At 43.0% G+C, this 20408-nt stretch overlaps 1 protein-coding gene across 4 annotated transcripts; it reads right to left on the reverse strand.

Moving 5' to 3' along the window:
• Window positions 1–4047: 4047 nt before the first annotated feature.
• LOC120239657 (V-set and transmembrane domain-containing protein 1-like) lies at window positions 4048–20147 on the reverse strand. Of its 4 annotated transcripts, none has more exons than XM_039244069.1 (9): window positions 19947–20147; window positions 15385–15420; window positions 15202–15258; window positions 11907–11945; window positions 7072–7167; window positions 6932–6962; window positions 6729–6766; window positions 6592–6623; window positions 4048–4291 (listed from the first exon to the last, which is right to left on the reverse strand). In XM_039244069.1, exons 1-9 carry the CDS (start codon window positions 19978–19980, stop codon window positions 4259–4261), a joined length of 396 nt encoding a protein of 131 aa, XP_039100000.1. In that variant the 5' UTR covers window positions 19981–20147; the 3' UTR covers window positions 4048–4258. The 4 variants fall into 4 exon arrangements, with proteins under 4 accessions (XP_039100000.1, XP_039099998.1, XP_039099997.1 ...); XM_039244067.1 differs by having other exon boundaries at window positions 7072–7164; window positions 14974–15258; XM_039244066.1 differs by having other exon boundaries at window positions 14974–15258.
• Between the last annotated feature and the right edge of the window lie 261 nt (window positions 20148–20408).

The raw sequence follows: 20408 nt of genomic DNA on the forward strand, positions 1-20408 counted from the left end.
CAAACCTGGCACCCTTCCCCCCACCCCCATTTTTCCTGATCGTTTTCAAGTCTTTCCAAATTAGGTTTCCTCTTTTGTCATTTCCTATCAAGAATTTGGACTATGCTAACAATGGAAGGCAGCATGATGGAATAGAAGGGAGTGAATTTTGGGGCCCTGGGTGGCTCAGTCGGTCATGCACCTAACTCTTGATTTCAGCTCAGGTCATGATACCAGGGTCATGGTTTGAGCCCTATGTGGGGCTCTGCACTGAGCGTGGAGCCTACTTAGGATTCTCTCTGTCTCTCTCTCTCTCTTTCCCCCTTTGCCCCTCTCCCCTGCTTCCTCTTTATCTCTCTCTCAAATAAATCAATAATAAAAAAGAAGTGGGCATATTTCATCAGATTGAAGACACAATTTTTTAAGTTTATTCATTTATTTTGAAAGAGAGAGAGGGAGAGCAGGGGAGAGGCAGAGAGAGAGGGAGAGAGAGAGAGAATCTCAAGCAGACTCTGCACTGTCAGCACAGAGCCAGACATAGGACTCAAACCCACAAACCATGAGATCATGACCTGGGCTGACATCAAGCGTCGGATGCTTAACTGACTGAGCAGCCCAGGTGCCCCCAAATTGAAAACATTTTAAATTTAGGACATATGAAAGAGTATATTTGTCATGTAAAGCTAGTCAGGACACAGAGAAGTCTCTCAACATGTAAGTGAAAAGATGAATTACTTTGATTCTACTAACATTAAAAGATACTAAAGGAATGAAAATATGTCACAGACTTCCAGGAGACAGCTTACAAAGGAAAGGTGTGCCTGCTATATAAAAATCAGAAAGAGAGACACCTGGGTGGCTCTGTTTGTTAAACGTCTGACTTCAGCTCAAGTCATGATCTCACAGTTCATGAGTTTGAGCCCCATGTGGGGACAGAGCCTGGAGCCTGCCTCAGATTCTGTGTCTCCCTCTCAATGACCCTCCTCTGCTTGTACTCTGTGTCTTTCTCTCTCCCAAAAATAAATAAACATTTAAAAATTTTATTAGAATCAGCAAGGAAAAGACTTATAGTTCAGCAGAAACATGAACAATGGATAGAAACCATCAATTTACAGAAAAGAAACCCCAAATGGTCAATAAGCCTCACTCATAATCAGGAAAATGCAAATTAAAACAACAATGAGATATCTTTATATAGTAGGCTTAAATTGGGTTATGAGTTCATCTATTTTAATCAGCAAAAAATATCAAGTTTAACATATTTCTGAAGTGGCAAGAACATGGGGAATTGGGAACTTATACATCCCTGGTGGAAGTATAAATAGGGAAAACTACCTTAGTTTTTTTCAGTTTGCCTCTCCCGGTGGGATTAAAGGTGTGCACATCACACAAGACAGATTTTACTTCTAAATGTATGCCATTAAGAGATCACATTTGTGAGCAAGAGGGCAGGTTGGTGGATTGAACTGGAAGGTATTATGCTGAGTGAATAAGTCAGTCAGAGAAAGACAGGTATCCTATGTTTTCACTCCTGTGTGGATCTTGAGAAACTTAACAGAAGACCATGGGGGAGGGGAAGGGGGAAAATAGTTACAATCAGAGAAGGAGGGAGGCAAAGTACAGAGAACAAACTGAGGGCTGATGGGGGTGGGAGAGAGGGGGAAATGGGGGATGGGCATGGAGGAGGGCACCTGTTGGGATGAGCACTGGGTATTGTATGGAAGCCAATTTGACAATTAATTATATTTTTTAAAAAAGAGGGCGGGTACAAAGATGTCATTTGCAGGATTTTTCTAACAGCAGAGCCCTAAAAACAACTCAAACATCTAGCAGCCAAGGAAAGAATAAAGAGAAACCATGATTTGTGCAATATAACCAAGTTCTTTTCAAAAATTGGTTTTACTGAAGTATAATTCACATACCATAAAATCTATGCTGCTTTTTTTTTTTTTAAGATGTTTAAGTAATCTCTACACCCAATGTGGGGCTCAAACTTACAACCCTGGGATCAAGAGCTGCATGTTCCACTGACTGAGCCAGCCAGGTGCCCCACAATCTGTTTCTAAAGTGTACGATTCGGTGGGTTTTTAAAAATATATTACAAGGTTGTGCAATATATTGCACCAGTCTCTAATCCCACAGCATCTCCATAACCCCCCAAAACGGAGTCCCATGCCCATTCTCACTTCCCTCAGCCCCTTGGCATCCATGCATCTGCTTTCTGTGTCTAAGGGCTTGCCTAGTCTGGATATTTCACATAAATGGAATGCTATAGTATGTAGTTTTTTGTTTGTGACCAGCTTCCTTCACTGAGCATAATGTTTTTAAGGTTCATCCATGCTGTGGCAGGTCATTCCTTGTTATGGCTGAAACGTAACATTCCGTGGTATGGTTAACAGCTGAATTCTATACAGTGGGCAATGAGCCAGACCCACGAAATTCACCTGGGTGATTTCCAAAAGCATAATATTGAGGACAATTAAAAAGTCACAGGATTATAACCTACAACGTGATTCCATATATTTGTATATATATATATATATTAATAACACATAGACTCTTGCCCTATATTGACAATCAGTAGATGTCTGTGTAGTAGAAGTGTGAAGAATGCACAAGAACAACATATAACAGCTTGGATAATACTCACCTCCAGGGAGAGAGGAAGGAGAACAGACTGGAAGTGGTAGAATTGAAACACGGCAAAATGTTAATGTGCAGAAAGTAAGGTCAGTATGCCTATTTCCATTTATATTTGGTGTTTTCTTTTTTTAGTTATTATTTTTTTTAAATGTTTTTATTTATTTTTGAGAGACAGAGCATGAGTGGGAGAGGGGCAGAGAGAGAGGGAGACACAGAATCCGAAGCAGGCTCCAGGCTCTGAGCTGTCAGCACAGAGCCAGTCGCGGGGCTCGAACTCACTAACCGTGAGATCGTGACCTGAGCTGAAGTCAGACATTTAATCAACTGAGCCACCCAAGTGCCCCTATATTTGGTGTTTTCCATAATAATTGAATCATTTCATAATTAAAAACCTAACCTAGAAAGAGAAAAGTTACCCTGTATATGCTTGTGAGCTAAGAATATTTATATGTGCATCCTGAATCCTTACATTTTAGTTCATTCATATGTTAAAAAATGACTTTCAAACTTGATCAGGTGATGTAACTTTGGAATCAGGGTCATGTGTTTGTGTTTACATGTTCCTGGCCATTCGGAGTCGTTGTCACAGAAAAAAAGACCACCCTCAGAAAGATCCTTACAATGACATAATACGTAAATTAATGAAGTTATGGGCTCCAAGCAATAATACCCACATATATGTGGCAAGTCTAGCTTCATTGTATCCTTTGATTTTAAAGAAATAATGTAAACAGAGATATGATGGGCACTGAGAAAACTCTTCCATGCAGGTCAGAAAGGAAACTGGTCTTGACTTTAAGAATAGATGGCTCTGCCCAGCACGGCTTGGAAGGATCATGAACGAAATACATCTAGTGACTTACTGTGGCCCATGCCACTTAGGGTTGCTTTTAATAGGTCACAGTTGGGTGTCTACATTTGTGGCTTGTACCTTGTGTTCCTTTTCAAAATCCCTCAGTCTATGGGATGCCTCACCCAACAGCAACCAATGGACTTTTCTGGGGAACAGTTTTCTTTCTTTCTTTCTTTCTTTTTTTAATTTTTTAAAAAATGTTTTATTTATTTCTAGGAGAGAGAGAGAGACAGCGTGAGCAGGGGAGGGTCAGAGAGAGAGGGAGACACAGACTGAAACAGGCTCCAGGCTCTGAGCTGGCAGTCAGCACAGAGCCCGACGCGGGGCTCGAACCCACGAACCGCGAGATCATGACCTAAGCGAAAGTCGGACGCTTAACCGACTAAGCCACCCAGGTGCCCCAAGGGGAACAGTTTTCTATGTATGGGTCCCATCCAGCATTCCCTGAGTGGGTATCATGGTACTACCAGCCCATACACGTGGTACGTGTTCTTAGCCTATATTTTAAGTCAAACTGTACTAAAGTCACACTCCAAATTTTGGGGAAACCCAGCCAGTAATTCTTGAAAGTGTGGAAGCAAAAAGGCAGAAATGTAATTTTATTACTGTGGACTCTGAGCCAAGGACACACAGTGACCTGGTTTCCATGTGTCCAGTCATCTCCACCATCTTAAGCCCTGTTCTCCTTCTTCCCGGGATTCTGCAACACTGAACGTTCAAAGAATCCTGGGTGCTCCTCATCCGGGGAAAGAAGCTGCCTCAGGTGGTGCCTTGGGATTTCGATCAGCATAGCTCACTCTCTGGGAGTCTTTCAGCCTTTGGGGAAAAAACAAGGGCATTTAGAGCTTAGCTGTCTAATATGGTACCTACGAGCCACATATGGTTATTTACATCTAAGCGAATTAAAATGAAATCTAACTTAAAACTCGGGCCCTCAGTCGCACCAGATGCATCTCAAATGTGCAACAGCCACACGTAGCCAGTGGCTGTTATAACAGCACAGCTACAGGGCCCTCCCACCATGGTGGGAAGTCCGACTGGACAGCTCCATCCTAGGAATGGCCGTGTTTCACAGGCAGTGAGGGTTGTGACTCTGTTTTTAACGGAACGATGCTAATAACTATAACTGGTACTAATAACAGCCATTGCAAATGTATGGTTTGAGAATAAGAACCACCACCCTTTAAGAATACCTACTGGTGGGGCGCCTGGGTGGCTCAGTCAGTTAAGCGTCCAACTTCGGCTCAGGTCATGATCTCACGGTTTGTGGGTTCGAGCCCCGCGTCGGGCTCTGTGCTGACAGCTCAGAGCCTGAAACCTGCTTCTGATTCTGTGTCTCCCTCTCTCTCTGCCCCTCCCCTGCTCATGCTCTGTCTCTCCCTTTCCCAAAAAAAATAAAAAACAAAACAAAACAGAACACCTACTGGTTATGTAATTAGTGAATTGGTAGATTGATGTGGCCATGGCCACACTAAGTTTTAGAACATTCATCACCCAAAAAAGTTCCCTGGTGCCTGTGTGTGGTTACACCTGCTCTCCCCACCCCACCCCCAGGCAACTACTGATTTGCTTTTTCTGGAGATTTTACACAAATCAAACACCCCCATAGACAGTCTTCTGTATCTGGCTTTTTTTCACTTGGCAAAATGGTTTTGTGATGCATCTGTTTACCATATGTACCTAGTTTCTTCCTTTTTTATTGCTGAATAGAATTTCACTGTATGGAGGTAGCACATCATAATATTATATTATTTTAGTATTATTATCAACAATTTGCCAATCAATGCCATTAATCCAGTGCTTAAAATAGGCCAGATTTGTTCATGGAGGCTTCATTTGTGAATCTGTGAACTATGTTTTCCACACGTTAAAAAAATTATACACATATCTAAATGAATGCCATGTGCATAAATATTTTTAAAACACAACAGTGAACCATCTGCACTTTTTGTTAATGCCTCTCTTTACTTGCTTTGACATAAAGAATGAACCAATGAACTTCTGTGTCCCATGGGAAAATGTATAAATGTTACCTGATACTGTTCTTAGAGGTAATGTTAATTAAAAAAATTTTTTTTTATGCTTTTTCATTTTTGATAGACAGGGAGCGACGGAGCGTGAGTCAGGGAGGGGCAGAGAGAGAAGGAGACACAGAATTCGAAGCAGGCTCCAGGCTCCCAACTGTCAGCACAGAGCCCAACGTGGGGCACGAGCTCAGGACCGTGAGATCATGACCTGAGCTGAAGTCGTACACTTGAGCAACTGAGCCACCCAGGTGCCCCCGAGGTAATGCTAATTAATGTTAAATCACAAGTAAACAGTATTTTAAATAGAAAAAAATTGATGATGTACATTGATTAACATTTGTTAATTGATGCTTTCATGCCATCCATCTGATGTTTAAAATTTTCTGGAAACTCCAGCAAACCCTTTATGATTAGTACATCACTGGATTCACACAGGCCTTTAGTTATCTAAACTAACAGGGAGGGGTCCAGATCACAGGGGTTGTGTGAGTTGCCTCAGACCATATAGGTAATACATAGTAGCCATGGGCAGCTGGAGTCTAGCTACTCTGGAATTCAAAAGCACGTGTATCTTTGTTGATTACGATATATTTGACATATAACATTGTATAGGTTTTACTTCCACTATGGTGGTGATCATGTTGCAATATATAAATGTACCAAGTGTTGAATTGATACATTTATATGTTACATGTTTACCGCCACAGTGTTAGCTAACACATGAATTCTGTCACATAATTATCATGTCTTTTTTGCAGTGAGAACAATTAAGATCTAGTCTCTTAGCAACTCTGAAGTTTGCACACAGTGTTATGGACCATAATCACAATGCTATGCATTTCATCTCCAGGACTTACTGATGTGCCAACATCTCCCCAGGTTTCCCACCCCCCTGGTAACCACCATCTACTCTCTGTTTTTATGAGTTTGGTCGAAGCATATGTTTTTAAACACAATGTTAGTTGGCTCCTCAATGTTGTGTGAGCTGCATGGGATGGGGGGCATTCACGTAACCAGACTATGGGCTAACGGGGTAGGGGCGAACAAAGTCAGCCTATGGAGATAAGTGAGCCCATGGGGAGAACTCACCGAGACAGATATCCTTTCCAGGTCGGGTGAATCTGCATGTGAGTGAAAAGGAAAAATAATTAGTTTTCAGATTGTAGGAGTCAGACTTATTCTTTCTATCCTCCGATGCCCTTGTGGTTTCTTCCCTCATCACTCACCCGTAGCCTCCTGCTGGGGAACTTGGGAGTGGCTGGCTCTGAGAGAGAGACACACATTAAAGTATGGGATCTGAAGATTGGGGAGCAGGATAGGGTTTTGGAGAGAAGAGGAGAGTCATAGCACAGGCCGGACAGGCGTGCGAATCACACGCAAACAGGGTCTGTGAAGAAGGGGGGGCACAAGATACATCAAGTTGATCTACCTCTTGGTGAATTCTTCTTCATGTGATGGACCTACAAAAGAAGAAGAAGAAGAATAACAGGGAGGAATTTATCTAATGAGAAAATCCTTCACTTCACTCCCCTTCCCCAGCGTTTTGAATTGGTGCGTCCCTGAACTCACCATCTTGGGTGCATTTGTTGATGAAGAAGATGGAGAGAAAGAGGATCAAGATGGAAAGGCAGCTACAGATGGCAGCAATGGTGGATCCGGTGGCTGCTGGGAGGGGAGCAGGTCAGAGAGTCAGTTTGGCTCCCGTGACACCCTGATCGAGTTTACTTGAACAGTCGTGAGCAGCCAGACAGCCTGGCCTCTAAACCTTCAGCTGCTGCTCTGAGCTGGAACTTCCAGTGACTTGGGGGAATGTTTCCGACTTTGCATTTCCCCATTCAAAGCAAGGATCGGAATAGTAGCTACTGTCCTGCATGGTTGGGGTGGGGGTGGGGGGCCCGGTCAGCATTCTCAGAGACAGCCTCACCTGAGGGAAATTCCCAATAAGTGTGTCAGCCAATAAGTGTATCAGTAATATCGAAGATTTAGGGGCGGCTGGGTGGCTCAGTCGGTTAAGCATCAGAACTCAGCTCAGGTCATGATCTCACAGTTTGTGGGTTCGAGCCCCACATCAGGCTCTGTGCTGACAGCTCAGAGCCTGGAGCTGCTTCAGATTCTGTGTCTCTCTCTCTCTCTGCCCCTCCCCTGATCACATTCTGTCTCTCTCTCTCAAAGTAAATAAATGTTAAAAAAAAAAAAAAAAAAGGCACACAGCCGGGATGGGCTTTGAGTCCTGGGATGCCTACCCTTCAGGCCAGGCAGCCACAGGTCAGGGCAGCCCTGCGCTGGCCCCTGGCTGTGGAAACCTCAGAGAAGTGAGCTCACAGTCTGGGCAGATGCGTGTCTACGCACACAACAGTGATGCTGCAGAGGCAATGGCAAGTCCCATCAGATGAGTGGAAGTCCGAACTCCGTCCCAGTTCAAGGGTTGTTTACATGTGACACACGCTGGGATACTATTCAGAACATCCTACCGTGTGCAACAAAGCCTATGATCCTGGAGGGCATTATGCTAAGTGACAGGAACCAAAGACAAACACTACATGATTGGATTCTACTTACACTTGGAATCTAAAAAATTTTAAAAAAAAATTTTTTTAATTGAAGTCCCAGAAGCAGAGAGTAGATGGTGTTGCCAGGGACTGAGGGTGGGGTAAGTGGGAAGAGGCTGGTGAAAGGCTACTGGCTTCCAGTTAAAGGATGAATAGAGGCGCCTGGGGGGCTCTGTTCGTTAAGCATCCAACTTGGGCTCAGGTCATGATCTCTCAGGTTTGTGAGTTCGAGCCCCGTGTCAGGCTCTGTGCTGACAGCTCAGAGCCTGGAGCCTGCTTCAGATTCTGTGTCTCCCTCTCTCTCTGCCCCTCCCTCCCTCACGCTCTGTCTCTCATTCTCACAAAAATAAATAAACATTAAAAAAATAAAAATAAAAACTGAATAAGTTCTGGAGATGTAACATATAGCATGTGACAGTTGTTGATGACACCCTATTGTATAATTGAAATGTGCTAAAGGAGATCTTAAGCATTTTCACTTAAAAAACAAGGTGAATATGTGACGGGAAGACCTATTCATTAACTTAATGAAGGGATTCCTTTCATGGTGCAAACGTACATCCAACCATCACGTGGCACACTTTAAATATTTTATTTGTTGATTGCCTCTCCATAAAGATGAGGCCAGAAGGAGAGGGGTGGGGGTGAGAATCCCTAACTTGTAGAGCTGGATAATGATGGAAAGTGCTGGCTTTAAAGCACTCAGTCTAGAATCTGACTCATCGTGTAGGATAATGAGATTGCAGCGATAATGATTATTTTCTCCCCCGATATCTCGCCCACACCTGTCTCCCTCTGTAACAGATGATGCCGATACTTCTCCTTCCCCGCTCCCCCAGATTCCTTTGCCATTTTTATGCACTCTGGATCATGGTTTCCTTCACTTTCCACTGTGAGCACTTGCATCTCTTTGTCGGGGACTGCCAGGAAGGATCCCGAATGCTTTGGGATTTATGTACCCAGGGACATCTCTCTACCCGATGACTGCCTTTTGTGGGAGCACAGCCACCCTATCCCCTGGCCGCCCAGTGTGTGTGACCTTCTCTGTGTCCCACACTTTCCTGCAGCATTGAGCAAAAGACACTCACTCTTGATCTGTCCTTTTCTTCTCATTTCTTCTTCTCCTGTGCTCCCTACGAGATCACTTCCACCCTCAGACTTATGTGAGAGTCTGCTTCTGGTGGCCCTGAATCCAAGACACACTCAAACACAGCAATCTATCAGTGCATCCCCAGGGATGTGAGAAATGGGGCAGGAGCGGCTCTTCCTGGACCAGCAAGGCCCCGAATGGACGCAGAGATACCTCAGCCTTCTTTCTAGCCTAGATTTCTCTCCCACAGCAACTCACTAGAAATGAGAAGTAAACTCTTACAAGATTTTCGTCTTCATATGGCCCCACACGCGCTGATCTGAGTTCACCCTGAGATGTCCACATATCCTGGTTAAATTTCACACTGCTGTTTACAAGGTGCCAGAATAAATTACAAAGAGCCTCTGGTGTTGGTGGGAGAGGAATCAGACAAGCAAGTGGATACGGCTTGACATGGGAGGTAAATAAAGTCACAGGCACAGAAGAGAAGGCCGGCCTCACGTGCAGGCTGGGGACATCCTATCTGAGCTTAAGGTTCTGTTCTGTTTAGGATTGCGGTGGTATAAACTTGAACTCAGAAAGTACATCTTAAGTAGACACCCACTAGGGAGTCTATAATAAAATGAAAGGAAAATAAGGGTTGGCAAGGATGAGGAGATATTGGAACCCACATGTATTACTGGTGTGAATGTAAAATGGGTGGCCACGTTGGAAACTAACTTGGCAGTTTCTCAAAGAGTTAAACATAGAGTTATATGCCCTTCTAATTCTACCCCGGCTCAGGGCAGCATTATTGCGATACCCGAAAGGTATGAACAACCCAAATGTCCACCATGGGGATGGGAGTGGGGAGAGACCGCTTAACAGGCTGGAGATTTCATTTGGGGGTGATGAGAATGTTCTGGAATTGTATAGCAGTGATGCTTGCACAGCTTTGCAGATGTACGAAAATGCCACTGAGTCGTATACTTTAAAAGGGTGAATTTACCGAGTGTGAATTATGTATCAATCAAACAGAAAGAAAATAACGCAAGAGCTGAAACCACGAATGTTTCTCTTCCTCTTTCATGACCACTGGACTTCCGGCTCTACCTCTGACATTTTCATGCTCCTTGATGCTATCCGATTTCAGACCTCTCCAAGAAAACATTTGTGGCATGCATTACGTTCCTGGAGTTGGAATAGAAATCATTTCCCAAGTCTGCTAATACTGAATAAAAACATTGTCAAAGGCTATTACGTATTTTGTAAGGACATTTTGGGAGATAACCTTAAAAAAAACAAAAACAAAAACAAAAACAAAACTGGTCATGCCAGTGTTCACCCTAATGACGGCCCTGAACAATTCTGGCTCTTTGGAATAGCTTACAGGGAGGTTACGAGTTGCAGAAATTTAAGATGAGTAAGCTTCTAGTTGCCAACTTACATTATATATTTGGCCATTAAAATCTGGATGAGCTCCTGTTTTCATCCAAAGATGTCAAAAGCTCTAACTTTTACAGGCATCTCTGAGGATAGAATCTTAGCCAATTCTTTGTGGAAAAGCAACATTAGAGAAAAGTAACTGAATGTTCAGCTGTGCTTTGAATTTTGAAGTTTTAGCAAGTCCTTTGGTCACACGTGTTTCCACAGCACGCGGACTCCGCAGTATAGGGGTGCTGCGGCTCAAACCAGACACACGAGCCACCCCATTCTTCCCAAAACTCCATCATAGCTTTCTCGTTACGTAGAACGACAGACGATGCATCTTGTGCTCTCACTCATCAGATTTTTATGAACCCAGGAGGGGCCTGGGGGTCGTCTCCCCTGGAGAGGCAAACATTCTCCCAATCATATCGAAAAATCAGGCATCAAGATGCTTCTCGTGCCTTTTAATCAAAGGGGATCCCCCGCCTCATGAGGTGAGTATAATTTGGAAAAACATTTTTCTTTTTCTCCTCCTCCTTTTCCTCCTCCTCCCCTCCCCCCCTCCTTCTTCTTCTTCTCCTTCTTCTTCGTATTCCAATAAATCTTTATTTACAAAACCAAGTGGTGGGCCAGATTTGGCTTGCAGGCTGTAGTTTGCTAACCCTTACTATGGTGAACAGTTGTTGTTGTTTTTTTTTTCCCATCAGTGCCTTCCATTTCTGAAAACACTTGTCGAATATACATACTAAGAAGGTTTAGTAATAATATGGAATTCACTATTCTATTCCTACTAGTATTTACTTGGTGCTTTCTTGATTTTTTATTAAAATATTTATAAAGAAATGAAGTAAATCTTGAAATTATGATTGCATCTGAATAAGTCACATTAGTTACATGCCTTGTCATATGGTACATAAGTCACCTTTATAACTGATTAACAAAAATGTACTTTTTTTTTTTTTTGGTTAATATCTGGCTGGCCTCTGAACACACACTAAAATGATGAAAATAACCATTCTCTTATACTTGTGGGGATTCTTTTTTTTTCCTTATTTTTTAAAATATAGTTTATTGTCAAGTTGGTTTCCGTATAACACCCAGTGTTCATCCCAACAAGTGCCCTCCTCCATGCCCATCACCCACTTTCCCCTCTCCCCCACACCTCCATCCACCCTCAGTTTGTTCTCAGTATTTAAGAGTCTCTTATGATTTGCCTCCCTCCCTCTCCTTAACTATTTTCCCCTTCCCCTCCCCCATGGTCTTCTGCTAAGTTTCTCCTGATCCACATATGAGTGAAAACATGGTATCTGCCTTTCTCTGCCTGACTTATTGGAAAAACATTTTTCGAGCTATCTTACCTTTTTCCTCTGGAGGACCTCTACGTTTATCCTGGTCATCTAGAAAACAGGATGCAAGAAAAAAGTCACAATGATTGTGTGGGAATCTAAGGGATCTAAGTTCTCTTGCTCCACTCATAGACTCTACTATGCCTTCTTTAGGAAGCAGAGAATGTATTTTCCACTCTTGGGATGCTTGCTGGGTCCCCAAACCAGGGTCATAATGTTAGATTGCTCTTTCTAATATTCCTGGAGTTTTGATATCATTTTTAATAACAAAACTATTTATATGACTCCACTAATCCCCCCCTACACACACACACACACTTCCAATCCTATTCCTTGCCCGTCTTCCCTATCCCAGGAAAGAGCACCACCATTTAGCAAATATTTTCTCCCATTTTGTAGGTTGTCTTCTCATCTTGTTGACCGTTTCTTTGGCCGTGCAGAAGCTTTTTAGCTTGATGCATTCCCACTTATTTATTTTTGCATTTGTTTTTTTATACTTCATGTGTCATATCTGAAAAACTCATTGTCAAGATCAAGCAAAGGAATTTTCCCGTTTTTTTTTTTTTTTTAACAGGAGTTTTATGGTATGGGGTCTTACGTTTAAGGCTCTAATACACTTTGAGTTAATTTTTGTGAATGGTGCAAGATGGGGTCCAATTTCATTCTTCTGCATATGGTTATCCAGTTCTCCCCACACCGTTTATTGACAAGACTACCCTCACCCCAATGAGTATTTTTGGCTGCCATGCCAAATATTAGTTGATTGTATATGTGAGGATTGAATTCTGGGCTCTTGGTTTTGTTTCACTGGTCTATGTGGCTATTTTTATACCAGTACCATACCATTTGGATTACTATAGCTTTTTAGTATAGTTTGAAATCAGGATGTGTGATACTCCCGGCTTTGTTCTTCTTTCTCAGTATTGCTTTGACCATTCAGGATCCCGTAGTTTTTTGGTTGAGACTTTAGGATTTTCCACATATAAGATTTCATCATCTGCAAATAAAGACAGTTTTACTTCTTCTTTTCCAGTTTGGATATCTTTTACTTTGTCTTATTTGATTGCTCTGTTACTACGTTTTACTACATTGAATCAAAGTGGTGAGAGTTGACATTCTTGTCTGGTTTCTGATGTTAGAGGAAAAGTTTTTGACCTTTCCCCTTTGAGTATGTTGCCAGCTGTGGGCTTCTGTATGTCCTTTGTTATGTTGAGATGCATTCCTTTTATACCCAATTTGTGGAAAGTTTTTTATCTCGAAAGCATGTTGTATGTTGTCAAATACCTTCTCTGCATCTATTGAGATGATCATATGACTTTCATCCTTTATTCATTAATGTGGTCTATCACATTTATTGATTGATTGTATATGTTGGGCCATCCTTATACCCCAGGGATAAATCCCACTTAACCATGGAGTGTAACCTTCTTAACGTGCTGTTGAACTTGGTTGCTAATGTTTTGTTGAGTATTTCTGCATCTTTGTTCATCAGGGATATTTATTATATTGCTCTGTAGTTTTCTTTTAGTGTTGCTGTCTGGCTTTGGTATCAGTAATGCTGGCCTCATGAAATGAGTAGGAGTGTTCCCTCCTCTTCAACTTTTGGGAAGACTCTGAGAAGGATTGGCATTATTTCTTCTTTAAATGTCTGGTAGAATTCATCAGTGAAACCATCTGGTTGGTCCTAGGCTCTTCTTCTTTGGGAGGTTTTTTATTTTTGAGACATTCTCCTCAACTCTCCGTTATTGATCTGTTCGTATTTTCCATTTCTTCATGATTCGGTCTTATTTGTAGACTTCCACACAGGTTCCCTTGTCCGTAAGTGATTGGTCACATTTCCAGGTGCTTCTGGACCATGGCCAATAGGACCTGGAACTAATTTACAGTCTCCTGAAGGTTCCACAGCTGGTACTGAGGTCTGTCTGCCTTTTACTCAATGCACAGGAGGGTGAGACTCCTCTTGGGTTCCTTGGTGTATGGTGCCAGAACTGACAACTCCCACAGAAGCACTTTTGTTTGTGCATGGATGCCACATTGCTGTTGTTGAAGTGTGGGGGGGGTAACAAAATTAAGGGATGTCTTATGCCGCCATGATGCTCAGTTTGGATTTTCTTATTTTCTCAACTTGTAGCAGCTCTGCGATCACCGTTTTCAGCAGAACGATATCCTTACATTCAGTTCTGTTGTATGGACTCAGACATCAGAGTCTCATACTGTGACCTGGAATCATCTCAGGGTCTATGCCAAGTAAGAGGGTAGGTTTTAGGATTGATCCTGAAGAGGACAAAGCAAAGGGGTGTGAGGGGGAGGACCAGGGTTTCCCCTTTTCCAAAGCACCTGGGGACATTCTTACCATCTCTGTGTTAACCACAACTTTTATTTTCTGTTTTTGATTCTTTGACATCTTGGGACCTTGCTGACACTGGAGATATTCCCCTCCCAGGGTGTCTACTTCCTAGAGATAGGAGACAGCTCTTCCTCAAGCATGCCTCTCAAACGCAACCCAAGCAATCCGGAGCTCACCCTCCCAACCACCTCCACTATGGCTCCCGCACTCTGGACCACTGTTTGCTGGCCCTAATGACTCCAGAGCTAGATACCAAACAATCAGAGACAGCCTCTATACCCCAGAGCCAATCCTAAACCTGTTCCTTCCCGCAGAAACCACAGTAAAGACTCTGGCCCTGTGTTGTCTCTCCCTCTGCTTCCTGACTAGTCCTGGTGCTTCTCTTTGTGGTCCTGAATGGCATAGCGCCCCCCTCTTCTTGGGAAGTATAACAACACCCCTTTTTTTTCTAATGACAATGACCTCTCCATCTTTGGTCCGACTCTACCTCAAATTTTCTGTTAATACCTGTATTCTGGAACACTCTCCCACACCCACCTCATTGATACCCACTCAGAATCTCTGATGAGAACTGGTCTCCAAATTCAGTTCCCATCCACTACCACCCCCAATTCTCTACACTCAACCAGTCACACCTGTCTTTGTTTCCTGGATTCTTCTTTCCTCAGGCAGCTTCCATCAAAGGACAAGGAATATGTGCCTCAAGGACAGACCTGAAGCTGCCTTTCTCACCTGTGACCTCCAACTGCAGATGTTCACTCTTCTCTGACCACTCCTGGGAGTCCATTGCCTTGTAGGCACAAAAGTATGTCCCAGAATCCTTTGGCTCCAGGTAAGTGAGGAAGAATTCAGCTGCATGTCCTGCAGATCTCTGCTCCTGTCTGTACCTAGAGTCCTGCAGCTTCCCCAGCATGAATGTCACATTCTGGCAGTGACCCTGGCACCTCAAGATCACATTACCTCCGCGTTCCACCACTGGGCTGGGCAAGGCACTGAGGTAGGGTCTGGTCAGTGTCTCTGGAAAGAATTCAGAGTTAGTCTGACTCTTCCTCATGATGACGGCCAATGCCCTCCCAGAATTCAGAGGATCTGACAGAAAACTTGGGATATAGGAACAGATTGAGTTTATGCAAGAAAACTCACCATTCTTTTTCTCGTCTTCAAAGCCCAGGGAAAGCCCTGGAAGAGAAACCCTCGTGAGACGTGAATTATATACTTGTCTTTGAGTACAAATCAGGCAGGCAATGCATGAGTAATTTGTTAAAGATCCATCCCTTTTCTTGAAGGTACTTCCTTGAGTTAAGTTTTTACCTTTTGCTAATGTCCCATTGTTTCTCATTCAGGAGTTATGTTTATGTACAAAACTCCAGTAACCTTTCCTGATTTATTGTGTTCCTTTCACAATTAGTCTTTTGTTTCACCTTCTAGAAATCATTGCACATTTACTTGTATTTTCCTCTCCTATCTTGTATGACTGCACTTTTCACCCTTACCACTTAAATGATACAGTGGTTATTTTACTGTAGAGTGTGAGTGGAGGGTTTCCTCTCTGATTCAGATGGAGAGCAGTTGCTCTAACAAAGTTCTTCTTTTCACAAAGAATTCAAGACATTCATGGTCCTAAATGCTTTCTTCACTCATGGCTTTGATCTTGACAAACATTAGCTCCTCTGTGTTCTGTTCTATTTATTTCATTCTGGGACAGGAATGTAATCCCATGGATGAAAATATGGGAAACCAGTCTTGGGGTCTGCCAAGAGTTGAAGCTAGAATTTCTCAGTGCAAGAGTAACTCAAGACATCTGGCCCTTGTTTAAACTCAGAGGCCAACTTACAACATGGACCCTCAGGCTTCACCAAGAAGGAAGGAAGTGGGTGCTAGACAGTGTACTGAGAGAGCACCTGCAGTGACAGTGTCTGGGATTAGTAATCATTCTAATGATTTGAAATCATTCTCTGGGTGGTCAGGGGTCCTAGATCTCATGGTCCCTTTTTAATGCCCCCTCCCAATCCTGCTTTCAGACTCATGTTATCTCAGCTCTGATATCAGCCAATATTCTGCTCAAATAGTGAATCCCTTTTAGTTCATTTTACATTGTGAAACACTACCAGAGAATAGAAAGTGACGGGTCCTCTTTCTTTGACAAATAAAATTGTGTATATTTTAGTTATATAATATGATGATTTTATATCTATCTATCTATCTATCTATCTATCTATCACTACCACCATCAAGCTAGTTAACACATCCATCACCTCATATAGCTACCCTTTGTGAGTGTGTGTGTGTGATGAGAATACCAAATTATTAACTAAAGTCCTCATTGTGTGCATTGGATCCCTCAGAACTTGTCCATCTTTTTAACAAAGGACCACAGCTGACTAACACAAGGAAGACCGGCTGCAATGGAGAAAACTGTCATTAGGGGGAAGAGACCCATTGGCATTCAGGATAACTTGAAAAAGCACATTTCCCAGGAATAATTACAATAGAAAAACTACCAATGATCAAGTATCTGTCATTTGGCTGACACTTTACAGACATTGACCACTTACATACTCATATGACTTAGGAGGTCCTTTGCAGACAACAGTCACTTACCATACAGCTACATATTTGCCTGCCTCTACCATGTATCCAACACTTAACCTTTAGAATGGCCTTTACGTACATCAAATGGAGAGCTGTACAGTGTCCAGCCTAGTTAGGGGCTAGTACCTTCTACTCAGATAGGAAGGAGTGGGAGCACTAGAAACCACAGTTCCCTAAAAACTAATGTGATACTGAGATTTATGGTAAGAAATAGACATTTGGTTTTTGTCCTGGTTCCTGGCACAGAGGTCCTGAAACCCTTGGAATTTTCTAAGTGTTGAAAGCAATAAAGATCTCTTCATTATGTAAATGAAGTGACTTTGGACTGAACCTAAGGATGGGGGCTGGTTGCCAAGGGAATCAACCATAGGAGGACAAGGTTGGAACTTTGAGTTCCACCTCCTTGACCTCGGAGCGGAGAGGGGCTGGAGATGGAATCAATCACCAATGGCCAATGATCTCATCAATCATGCCTATGTAATGAAACCTCTATAAAAGCTCAAAAGGACGAGTTCAGAGGGCTTCCAAGTTGGTGAACATATGGAGGTGCAGGGAGAGTGGTGCACCTGGAGAGGACATGGAAACTCTGTGTCCTTTCCCCATACCTGGCCCTCCTCATCTCTTCCATCTGGCCATTTCTGAGTCATATACATATAAATAAATAAATATATATATATATTTATAATATACTAGTAATCTAGTAAATAAAATATTTCTGTGAATTCTGTGAGCCTCTTTAGCAAATAACTTGGGCCAAAAGAGGGGGTCATGGGAACTCTTGATATACAGACAGTTGATCAGAATCCAAGGTGACCACCTGGACTGGTGACTGGAATCTGAAATGGGTAGGAGGCATTCTTGTAGAACTGACACCTTACCTACAGAATCTGATGCTACCTCCAGCTAGGTAGTGTCAGAATTGGGTTAAATTATAGGATACCCAACTGATGTTCAAGACTTGCTTGGTGGTATCAGGGTCCCACCCTCACATACCAGAACTAGGTGCTGGAATTGGATCTCCCAGTTACTGTCAAATTACAATTTAACAGATCCTTTGAAATCATCATCTGGAAAGCTTAAAAATTTTCTGTAAAGGATTATTCAGATTATGGTATATTATCTTATTCTATTATAGAAAGAAATGTCACAGCGATACATGCTACATCATGGATGGACCTTAAAAACATCATACCAAGAGAAAGAAGACAGACATGAAAGGTCACAGGTCATATGATTCCATTTACATGGTATATTCAGAATAGCTAAATCTAGAGAGACAGAGAATAGATTGGTGGCCGGCAGGTCTGGGGGAAGGGGAATTATCAGTGACTGCCTCATGGGTATAGTATTTCCTTTACGAGTGATGAAGTCGTTTTGTGATGGTTACACAATATTGTGAATGTCTATAATGCCACTATATTGAATACTTTAAAATGGTTACTACTTTGTGAACTGTACCTCAATACATTAAAGAAAATTTATGGAAGTTGGGTACTTTTACCCTCTGTACTAAAGATGTATAAGGATTCAGATATCAAAAGTCCACCCAAAATAAGATTAAGCGGAAATGACAAGTTGCATTAGTTTCTGCAAGCAGCCTGCATCAAGTGCAGTGGTGGGTCTGGCTGGCCTCCAGAGCTGCCTGATCCAGGGATTCAGTGCTGTTAGGGCCCTTTCTCTCCACTGGCATGTGTCACTCCCTCTGAATATTGTCAGGATAGAACCAAGAGCCTGGAAGCGGGGCAGAGGGCAGCTACAGTATGACATCTTTGGAAGGTCACTTCAGAGGACCAAACTTTATCTGCATCCTGATGCCAGTTTGAGAAACTTCCCAATAGAAATGAACTGACTTGCTTTGCATCATAGACTCATCCCTGGAATAAAGATTATGGTCAGAGAGGAGGGCAGTCTTATGGGTTGATTTGTGTCCCCCCAAAAGATATGTTCAGGTCCTAATATGTGACCTTATTTGGAAATAGTGCTATTGGGGAGTAAGATGGCACCCTAATCCAGTATGACTGGTGTCCCCATAAGAAGAGGTGGAGAGACATGGAGACAGACACAGAGGGAAGATGGCCACGTGAAGACATGAGAGATTGTAGCAAAGCACCTACAGACAAGGAACCCAAGGACTGCCTGCCATCCTCAGAAGTGATGAGAGCCTGGAACAGCTTCTCCCATGAAGCCTCAGAGCCCTCAGAAGGAAGCAACTCTGCACCTTGATCTTGGACTTCTTGCCTCCAGAACTGTAAGAGAATACATTTCTATTGTTTTAAGCCACTTGGTTTGTGGCACTTTGTCACGGCAGCCCCAGGAAATGAATACAGGCAGGAAAAGGCCAGTCTCTTGACTGCCCAGCTTATTCTGCCCTACAATGGGAGGTTTGGGGTACCACGACAGACAGCTGCCCCTGAAGCTCAAATGTGTGTGTGGAAGGAGCGCTACCCCAAATGCTTCCCCCACAAGAGGGAAGAAGGAACTGGGACAGATGACAAGTCCTGATGTCCTCCACACACACCCCTCACCCCCAACTCACGAAAGAGGGAGGAAGTGGGGACTTGATCAGTGGAGCTGCTGGTTCAACGTCTAGAGCTCCTTTGTGACCAAGCCACAGTTACAATCGAGGGGTTCCCTTCTACAGGCTGAGGTCCATCTGATTACATCATATTCAAGTCAAGGACAGTTAAAATCAGGCTAAGGATAGGGCTGACCAGAAAATTTGCATTTCATCCATTGTCTCCAGACATAGCTCTTTACTGAATTCCTGATTTGTACTCAAACCCACAGCTCCACAGCCCATATATCCCACCCACGTATATGCCAACAAGCATTCATGGTGAGACTGGTATTTAGATGAAACAGGTTTGGGGACCCCATGGGAGCGCTGCATTTCTCAGCTGAGTAAACCAGGGTGTCACTACATGTCTCTGAACCTTGGTTCCTCATTTCTTATATGCAAGCACCAGTATAGAGCCATGTCGTACCACAGCCCACCAAACTCTGACAGGCAGCATGTATCCAAGACACAGAAGCCATCAACTCACATCACCCCCCACTTCACAGTAGATTTTCTCACCCACCCAAACCCATCCATCCCAGTCCTGGAGACTCACCGAGGCAAAGCAAGGACAGGAATTCTGTGATCATAGTGTCTCTTCCACCCAGACCAAGATCCTGTCTTCAGTTTTATAGTTCAAAGGAAGACAGGGGACTGGACCATCATGGTTCCCTCCTGCCCACTTTGTGCCCAGGCTGTGTGGGTAGAGGTTTTACCCTGACACGTTGGTTCTCCACCACCTGGTGTAGCGTTTCCTTCTCACAACCAAGCCAGGAAATGATCAATGACAACATCTCCTTCATAAATCCGGTGTGTGAGGCTCTAGCTCCACCCACGCCAAGATCTGTCTTATCTCATCTAAAGTCCTGACCAAGACATTTTCTTTAAAAAAATAATAATTGTCTTGGAAAACATTTTACAGTTGAAAAAAAATACAGGGTTCTCATGTACCCATCAACCAGCTTTCCCTATGGTAATAGAAGTACAGTACATTATCAAAACCAGAAAATTGGCATCA

Source organism: Hyaena hyaena, unplaced genomic scaffold (genome assembly GCF_003009895.1).
Source record: "Hyaena hyaena isolate Hyena2069 unplaced genomic scaffold, ASM300989v1 scaffold_235, whole genome shotgun sequence".
NCBI lineage: Eukaryota > Metazoa > Chordata > Mammalia > Carnivora > Hyaenidae > Hyaena > Hyaena hyaena.